Genomic DNA, 9,459 nt, shown 5'->3' with positions numbered 1-9,459 from the left:
GAGAGGGAGAGGGAGAGGGAGAGGGAGAGGGAGAGGGAGTGAGAGAGATTGCTAGAGGTATAAAGATGAATACGTAAAGGAGTCGATTAAACAAATTAATGAGATAATATTCTACTACTCTGTGATATAAAGTAGTCATATGTACAATTAACTTTCTCTCTTCTCACATACTTGTCAGTTTTTCCTCTAGCAAATTACCAACAGTATCAGCTGAGGAGGCAGTTCATTGGAAAGCAATTGAGTAGTGAGTCTGATCCACAGGACCCACCTTAAAAATAAAAAAAGTCAGGTATGATGTTGACTACCTGAAATACCAGCACAGGAGAAGAAATAAATAATTTGGATGAGCACTCAGCCTACCCTACTTAGAGATTCCAAAATCAGACAGACAAATTGTGTTTAAAGGATGACACTTGAAATTGTGCTGATTCTCACATGAATACCTATTCATGAACATACATGATTCATACACAAAATCATGTACACACACAAAAATCGGAATACACGCTTAAAGAAAAAGTAATTGAGAATGGTTGTAGGCAAATGTCTGTTTTCCAAATCATTTAAAAAAATATATCAACTTTACTTCAATAAAACAATTTTATACAGACATCGGTGAGCCTTTTGATAAGACTCAGTGAGTAAAGGCATTTGTTACCAAGCTAGTTGTACTGACTTTATCCCCAGGACCAACGTGGATAAAGTATATAGCAAATTTTTTTAAGTTGTTTCTTGGTCTCTCTAAGCAAACTGAAGCATTTACACACACACACACACACACACACACACACACACACACACACACTGCATAGTTTTAAAATTAACTGGATTGACTAGTAGACTAATATTTCAAGAAGACTATAATGACAATTTTATTATAATTATTAGGTATAGTAATCATAATACAAAGGTCCAAACTATATTACCCAAATCATTCTTCTAAAATCATTCTAAGTGAAATGCCTTCAATTCAGACCCACAAAATTATTTAACCATTAAACTATTTGACATTCTTTTAACACAAAAGTAGATATCACAGGGAATTGTTCCCTACCTAAAAGCCCAGAATTCTTTAGAATCTGGGTTGAGCGTCACATGTTTCTTTGCCCAGGTACTTCCTCTGTTGTTTCCCAACCACACATCATACCCAGCATCTGCTAGGATGAAGGCCAGGCTGTTGTCAGGAGGATTGGAAACCCATACACCAGCAGTTGAAAACAAGCCGGGGAGACAAAGTACTACCATCTTTGGGGCTGCAAAACCAATCATGAACATGCTTTACTCCCTGACATTGTAAGCAAGAAAATCAAATACTCATAATGGAACCAAAAGATTGTAAAACTAGCAGACTTCATTTCATTTATGTAGGTTAGTCAATCAATATGGAACTGCACACACAAAAAAGAGTTGTTTCTATAGGATTTTGATCTCCTTCCTACCACACCCTCATCAACCATAAATTTTCTTATATCAGTTAATCTTTTAGATTTTATAGTTTGTAGTTATTTAAAAGGAATGGTTCATACCTTCGAAAATCCAAGAGGCAAATGTACAAAAATACTAATTGTTAAACATCTAAAGATTAATATGCAGTTTCTTTTAAAAAAATCACTGGACTCTAAGAACATCAAGGGCTTCTAGGTGGATATGAGGAATGAACCAAGTCATATGTATTACCATCTGGAATATAAACTATGAATACTCACAACAGGTAACAAAGGGATCTCCCAGATGCAGTGTGCTTGAAAATTATTTAGGGGCTCAGCTATTTCTGTAGAAGCACCTCCTTGTCCTCACAGTGACCAATGAAAGCTAGGTTCCTTTAAGCCCCTGTGGTAGTCATGGGTGCCAGAGATCTCTGCTCTTTTGAAGTCACTCATTTTGAAAGTACCTTTTTAGTAATTCATTGCCTCAAGGTGCTGATGGCTTCAGTACGTATCTCACTCAGATCTTACCTGAACTATTAGCATTGTTCTTCCCATGAGGAATTCGGTTAAGTGGAAGAATGTAACCATCATCAGTCACAACCTCATATTCTTCGCTTGGATATTCCCAGTGTTTAATAATCTGACTCTACAAGAGAAAACACACAATAATGATTTTCATGAATCCTTTTTTATACTTACTCATTTCTCATGAACCTCAAAATATAATTATTTCTTCTTGGTATTATGTCATCATTCTGGTCACTGTTCAGATTGTAAGAAAGGCAGCCATTTAGCAAGGTTCAAGTAAACTCACAGAGATAAAGCAGATGTGTTTAATTTTATTACTGATAAGAATAGCTTAGAACTTGTAGATAGATCTACCTGAACACCCAGCTACACCACTCTTGGGCATATACCCTAAAGATGCCCGAGCATGCCAGAAGGGCACGTGTTACACTATGTTCATAGCAGCCTTAATTAAGATAGCCAACAGTTGGAAACAACCCAGATGTCTCACAAATGGAAGAATGGATACAGAGAATTTATACAATGGAATACTACTCAGCTATAAACAGGACATCATGAGTTTTTCAAGCAAATTAGGGAATTTCATCTTGAGTAGGTAACTCAGATCCAAAAAGACATGCGTGGTATACACTCACTAATATGTGGATATTAGCCAAAAAGTATAGAATACCCAGGACATAACACAGAGGACTCAAGAAGGTTAACAAGCTGAAGGACACAAATGGGGAGGAAAGCAGTTTTGGGGGCAGATGGAGGGAGGGGGCTGGGAGGGAGAGGAGACAGAAAAGTGAGGAGCGGAACATGATCAAGTATGGGGGGGGGTGAACAGGACTAAAGCCCTGAGGACCAACAGAAAGAGTGGAAACAGGCAACCTTGGGAGGTGGGGCAGACCTTCCAGAATGTAGCAAAGACCTGGGAGGTGAGAGACTCTCAGAACTCAAAAGGAGGGACCTTATATGAAGTCCTACAGTGGGGAGTGGGAACTTGTAGAATCCACCTCTAATGGCAGGACAAGTGGAGGAATGGGGTTGCCACCGCACAGTCAAAAGCTCTGACTCAAAATTGTTCCTGCCTGAAGGAACTGCAGGGACAAAAATAGAGAAAAACATGAGAGAAATGAGATTCAGTGACTGGCCCAGATTGGGATCCAGCTCAAGCTGAGGCCAGGGAATCTGACACTGTTACTGATGCTGCGGTGTGCTTGCAGACAAGAACCTAGAATGGCTGCTTTCTGAGAAGCCCAACAAGCAGCTGAAAGAGTCAGGTGCAGGTACCAGAACCCAACTAATATACTGGACAGAAGCCGGGGACCTCTGTGGTTGAATTAGGAAAAAGTTGAGAGAAGCTGAGGAGGAGGGTGGGCCCCATGTAAAGAGCAGAAGCCTCAACTGATCTTACCGCTGAGATCTCTCCAACACTGAGACACCAACCGGGCAGCATATGCCAGCTGTATGAGGCCTCCAACACAGATACAGCCGAGGTTTTCCTGGTCTGGCCTCAATGAGAGAGGATGTACCTAACTCTCCGGAGACTTGAGGCTCTAGGAGGTTGGGAGTTCTGGTGGGATGGGGTAGGACTGAGGGCATCCTTTTGGAGATGAGGCTGGGGGAGGAGGTATGGAATGGGGAGCGGTTGGGTGGGGCAAACGAGGATGAGGATGAAGCCAGGGCTATAAAAAATAATTAAAGAATTTAAAAATAAATTAAAAATGAATAGCTTACAACATTCATGTTAGATTCAGGATTCTTGTTTTGTCCAATTAAACAAAATATTTTTCCAAGCACATGGATAAGGCACATTGTTCTCAGCAGCCACAGCATTTTAAACCTGCAGAGAAGTAGTTATTTTCATGAAGGAGCAAAAGGCATGGTACTATGTGTCTCAGTTTATTGCATATATTTTATGTCCATATGCAGCCTTCCTTCACTGAAAATTTTCATATTATATAATAAGAATCTTAGATGAAATAAAAAAATTTAAAATAAATACAGCAGAAAACTATGGGACAAAGAACAGCTTAGATATAATTAAAAGTCAGTTTAGATATAATTAAAATCGACAATATGTTTTATAAAATCTGCTTGTTTCTTAGCTGTTCCTAAAAACAAAATAATCTTAATTAATTTGCTGATAAAACCTCACTGATGCCTATTTGAGGTTTACCCTAAAAGACTAAGATTAGTATACAATTTATTGGTTAATGATTTAAAGAAATTACTTAATTTTACATTTGATTTGACAAGCATCCAAGCCTTCAGTTTTTTTGCATCAGAATGAGGATAGGAAGAAAGGTTAAAAAAATGATAGCAGAGACGAATGAAAAACCAGGTGAATGGATTCCCATATGTTGAAGATATGTATTACAAGGAATCCTTTCTATACACCATAACTTTCCTGCCTTCTTTCATAACTATGTATAGCACATGTATTCCACTACTGTTCTTTGAATTTCTAAAATATGTGCTTAAAAAAATCGTGAGACAAACATCTCTTTCCCATCCCCTCTCTAAGCCTAATTTTAAAGTGCCAATTGAGAACAAAGTTTTAATAATCATAAATTTGTCAGTTTAGGTGAACCCACTAGATAGCCTCCCTTTTCCTGTTCCAAGCACAGGATATGGCTTCTTGTTTTTCTTTTATTTCACTTTATTTTATTATTCAATTCCCTAATATCAAGATACCGAGCAAGGTAAAAAAAAGAGATATGTATTAAACAAATAGTCTTAGTAATAAAATCAGCATTGTAAATGTCAACCTTCATGGTGTGCTCTCTCTCTAAATACCATCTAAATAATGTCTAAATAACATCTAGCTGTTTTACTACTGAGCCTAAACTAATACAATTAATAGAGTATCATACTTACTGTTCCCAAATATAATTAATTTGATATCTTGTAGTCCAAATAAAATTCTAATTCTCTCTTTTTTCCCCATCCTGCTCACTATAAATATAGCATGAATGTATTTTTTGGATGACCTTTTACAGAAATGGACAGTGCCTACTTTAACCATGAACTTGGATGCTTGTCAAATCAAATGTCAAATGTTGCAAAGCTCTCACAACTGGCATGGTTTCTTAGCTCTGGGCTCATCACCTGTCAATACCCTCCTCCACAACTGCAACCTTAGTATGAATACTGAAGATTTCTTTAGATTTTAAGCTGGACAACCACTCACCAGGCTGTATTTTCCTCAAAATAGTAATTATAACCATATTTCCTTACTGAATAATTTGAAATCTGAGTACAGAATGAATCAAGTAATAGATGGCGATTGTAAACAATGCCACTTTAAAGACATTTTCCCCTGTAACTCACTTAAGAGCAACATGTGTATAAACTTGGGAGATGATATCTTCAGAACATAAAAATGACAAAGCATGAGTAGCAAGGATGTTTTAAAACATTCAGAAATTTCTAACCCCATATTCCCAGGGGGGAAAAACCCTCACATATTGATAATAGGGAATGCATATGGTACTACTTGAATGTGACTTGTGTCCCAGGGTCTATTGCTGGGAGGTTGCTGTTCAGAGTTACAGTGCAAACACTGTGGAACCTTTTGGAAATGGGGCCTTGTTGGAATTATTATGTCAGGAGGACCTCATCATTAAATGGATCCATGCTGTATCTCAGAAGTAGGTTAGGTATGGGTGGAAGTGATGATTCCAAAGGACATTTTGTTATAAAAAAAAAAAAAAAAAAGCAAAAAGGACATCTGGCTTGTCTCTATCACTTGATTCCGAGATGTCTCTGGGACCCCTTCTCCACACACTTCTTACTGTACTATGTTGCCTGGCATTTTGCAGCCTCCAGAACTGAGCACCCACCATTTTTCTAAAATCTACAGAAGACTGAACCACATGGATTCATTTTACAATGCATCCACTGTCTGGTGTTTTCTTTCAGACTCAGAAATTGGGCAAGATCATTGTTCAAATCTATTCTAAATATATATTCTTTCTTACAGTAAATATCTTAAGTACAACTACAGCCACTTGTAAACTACATGTGGCAACCAATGGTTTATGAAAGTATTATATAAAAATTTAAATAAAATATATTGTCTCACAAGATAGTTCTACTATTATTAACATTTCTGTGTTACCTTAAAGCTCTTTCAATAGGAGCATCTCTGTAAGTTCGTTTCACAGGTTATCACTTGGTGCATTCTCTCTGAGTTTTTAATCTCTGCAATTAGAACCTTTAATCTCTTGCTCATAGCCATTGACTTTGAAATTTCTGGTTTGTACAAACTACTTCTTCCTGGAATATCATTCTTCATAAGATTCTCTTCCTTCTTTGTTTGTGCTTTCTATTTTGAAGCTACCTTTTCATTGGTATATTCACCAACTGTTAACCAGAGTATAGATTTACAGTTGGTCTAATCCAATGTTGTTGTTTAATTTAATTAAAAGTTTTTACAATGTAAAGCATTCTACCTTATTTGTGAAGTGGTATATATATATATATATATATATATATATATATATATTCTATGATATGTAGCTTTATATGGCTCTATTTTCTCTTTCATTTTCTTTAGTACTTCCCTACTATATAGGAAAAGTACCGGATGAAAAGGGACCCCAATGCTTGCAAAACAGAAACCCAAAAGTAGAGTAGTGAAAACTAGTATGAATGGATATTTGATCACAGTGGAAATATACTATTTCTTTTATTAATTCCTTCAGGGGACTACGGTGAAAATAATGGCCCAACCTCTTAATTACCTGGAGGGATTAATTGTGAGAGCTGGGAAATGTATTTCTCTGGTAAACATGGTATCAATAAATTCTCGGGTTATAAATGGAATTATTATCACAATTGATCCCACTTCTGCTTAGGTAACTGTCATCTCTGCCTTTGGTCTATCCTCTTTATACATATATTGTTAGTAATCTGGCCAGGTGATGAGTTAATCATGGGCAAAATTTATCTCACTTCTAAGATTGCTTTTCTGCTTTTTTCAGAAGTAAATATTGAATCCATCCCATGTCACAGAGAAACTGATAGTAATGGATTATTCTACTCTCAATATTTCATGTTTAATTTAAAGTGTTTCAGCAAACAGTAAAGTCCAATGAAACATAAAATGCAGTTGGCTGAACTAAATATATCTTAACAGTAGTATGGAGAAATATTTGAGGACAAAAAGTAGTGGTGATAATGGTAGCTCATGGCATACCCAGGAGGTAAAGAAAGGAGGATCACTCTGGTTCATTGGGGGCTTCACCACTCAGTGAGTTCATGGGTAACTATGGACATGTCCACTCATTACTGCATATAGGCTGTAGAAGATCTAAGACCCACACTTTACGGGGATAGAGGGCTCATAGGATATATTGTTAAACTCATCCTTTCTCAAGAGTGTTTTCTAATAGATTTTTTTTCCAATAGAATTTGACCACATCTATATCACTTTGTGTACACACACACACACACACACACACACACACACACACACACTACCCTAATGAGGAACAAAAGATCTTCTGTGGGACTATACATCATCAGAAGTGATGCCACAGTTTGGTATGACTGAGATATGATTGGGAGAAAGAGGGAAACACAGAGTAAAGATATCAAGCTCCCAATGTACTTTCAGCCAGGGTCAGGCATGGTCAATGCCATGCTCTTGGCTAACTTAGTTAAGTGTGACTAAAGGCAATGAGTGTCACAGGACAATGGTGCTACACTTATCACAACTGAGAAATATGGATTGATACATTTAAGACTTAAACTTATCCAACTGCAAAGTTTAGTGTCTTCAGAGCCTTATGTAGGGTCCAGAACTCATAATTCTTCTGCCTTAACTTCCTGAATACTGAGATGACAAGTTGCATCACTAGCTCGATTGCTTTAATTTTTAATGCCACTCTTAAATGGAATTAATTTATTTAGTGTTGAAGTGTATTTAATATATCCAGGTATGCCTAGGTGATCAAAATGAGCTTAATGGGTGCATGAAAGAGAGACTTCTATGTTTTCCTCTAAAGTTGGAGAGGTCACTGTGTAGCATGGATGACACTGGAGCTGAGAATGTCCAACCTCACTTTGCTAGTTTATTTTATTGATATGAAACTATAGTATGGCACATGAAGAGAGTTATGTGACAAGACAGCCTTGTATGGCCTTAGTGAGAGCATTTCTTGTAAAACTTGTTGCCTCAGAGAAGATGGATACTGGTAGAGGTAAGTGCGGGAATACCCTCTCAAGGTGGAACAGAGGAGGGGATTGGATGAAGAACTCAGAGAGTGGGGACCAAGAGGAAGAGAAATTTCTGGAATATAAATAAATGAAATAATTTAGTAAAAAAGAGGGAAACAATACAATGAGATTCTGTTAAGAATTTAAGTAGCACAATATCACTCATTCTAATAGGCAGGATATCTTAGTTCTATTTTTTAAAATAACTAAATAGAATTTCAATGTTAAGTAAGTTTGTTGTCAGGAAACTATTTTTCATGTAAGCAGAAAAAAATAAAAACAACAAGAATGTGCTTTCCTTTTTCCTGCAAAAAAAAAATCCCACAGAACTCCTCTTTTGAGAAGACTTAATGTCTCCTGCCTCCTTAATGCTCCGAGTATTACTGCAGAGAGTTGCGCTTCTCCTCCTGGTTATTCTAAGAGGCAGGCAGAGCAGCGCTGCTGCAGGGGCAGGTTCTCTGCATTCCTGATAAATGTTCTCATTTTCACTACTTCTTACTTTTCATATTTGGCTTTTTCTTTTTCTTTTTTTTTTTTTTCGAGACAGGGTCTCTCTGTGTGGCCAAACTCAGAAATTCACCTGCCTCTGCCTCTGAAGTTCTGGGATTAAAGGAGTGTGCCAACATTTTGAACAATTATTATTATTAAAAAACTTTATTCAAGATGTTAAGATTTTCAAGAGTTAACATCTGCCTATGAATTTTTCTTTTTATATGATGTAGTAGATGGGTGATTTTCAACTAAAGGAACAAATTTCTTCAATGAAATGTTAATATCTGGGTCTGGAGAGATGGCTATGCAGTTAAGAATTCTTCAAAAGGACATGAGTTTGGTTCCCATTATTCTCACTGTGGATCCCAAACACTCATGTTTCAGATCCAGAGTATCAAAAACCTTCTTCTGGAATTAGTGAGCACCATGAATCCATAAAACACACATACAAATATGTAGGCAAAATATTAAGGCACGTATGATAAAAACAAGTATTTAATATATTAATAAAGTATGTGGTTCTCATATAGTATGTGTAGCTATTCATTAAGGCTTATGTGGACAAGTTTATTAGTATTCCAGCATATTTTAAAACAATTTTAATGGAATAAAAATAGTAACATTTATTTTAAGCCAGTGAAATATAGAAAATAATAATTCATGTGTACAAAAACTAAAGATATTCTTATTATCGACATACAATAAGAAGGACTGAAGGAAATGAGAAAAAAGAGAGAGAGCAAATTTCATACTTTATTAATTGATAAAAGAAAATCGATGAAAAGTACATAAAAGAAATTTA

The 9,459-nt window shown here is 36.5% G+C and overlaps 1 protein-coding gene and 1 long non-coding RNA gene across 2 annotated transcripts in view; one reads left to right on the top strand and one right to left on the bottom strand.

The window, feature by feature from the left end:
• LOC110287945 overlaps positions 1-349 on the top strand; it is an 8,117-nt gene extending 7,768 nt beyond the window's left edge. Inside the window, exon 3 of the long non-coding RNA XR_002377260.1 lies at positions 205-349. This is a non-coding gene — a long non-coding RNA (uncharacterized LOC110287945). The remainder of the gene's footprint in view (positions 1-204) is intronic.
• LOC110287944 (tear acid lipase-like protein) overlaps positions 1-3,776 on the bottom strand; it is an 11,326-nt gene extending 7,550 nt beyond the window's left edge. The window contains exons 1-3 of the mRNA XM_021154429.1: positions 3,678-3,776; positions 1,956-2,073; positions 1,055-1,253 (exon numbers count right to left, since the gene is read on the bottom strand). Coding sequence (XP_021010088.1) covers positions 1,055-1,253; positions 1,956-2,073; positions 3,678-3,776 — 416 coding nt within the window. The remainder of the gene's footprint in view (positions 1-1,054; positions 1,254-1,955; positions 2,074-3,677) is intronic.
• Between the last annotated feature and the right edge of the window lie 5,683 nt (positions 3,777-9,459).

The sequence above is a fragment of the Mus caroli genome, unplaced genomic scaffold (assembly GCF_900094665.2).
Source record: "Mus caroli unplaced genomic scaffold, CAROLI_EIJ_v1.1 scaffold_15685_1, whole genome shotgun sequence".
Lineage (NCBI taxonomy): Eukaryota > Metazoa > Chordata > Mammalia > Rodentia > Muridae > Mus > Mus caroli.
This window is presented reverse-complemented; position numbering and strand designations above follow the sequence as displayed.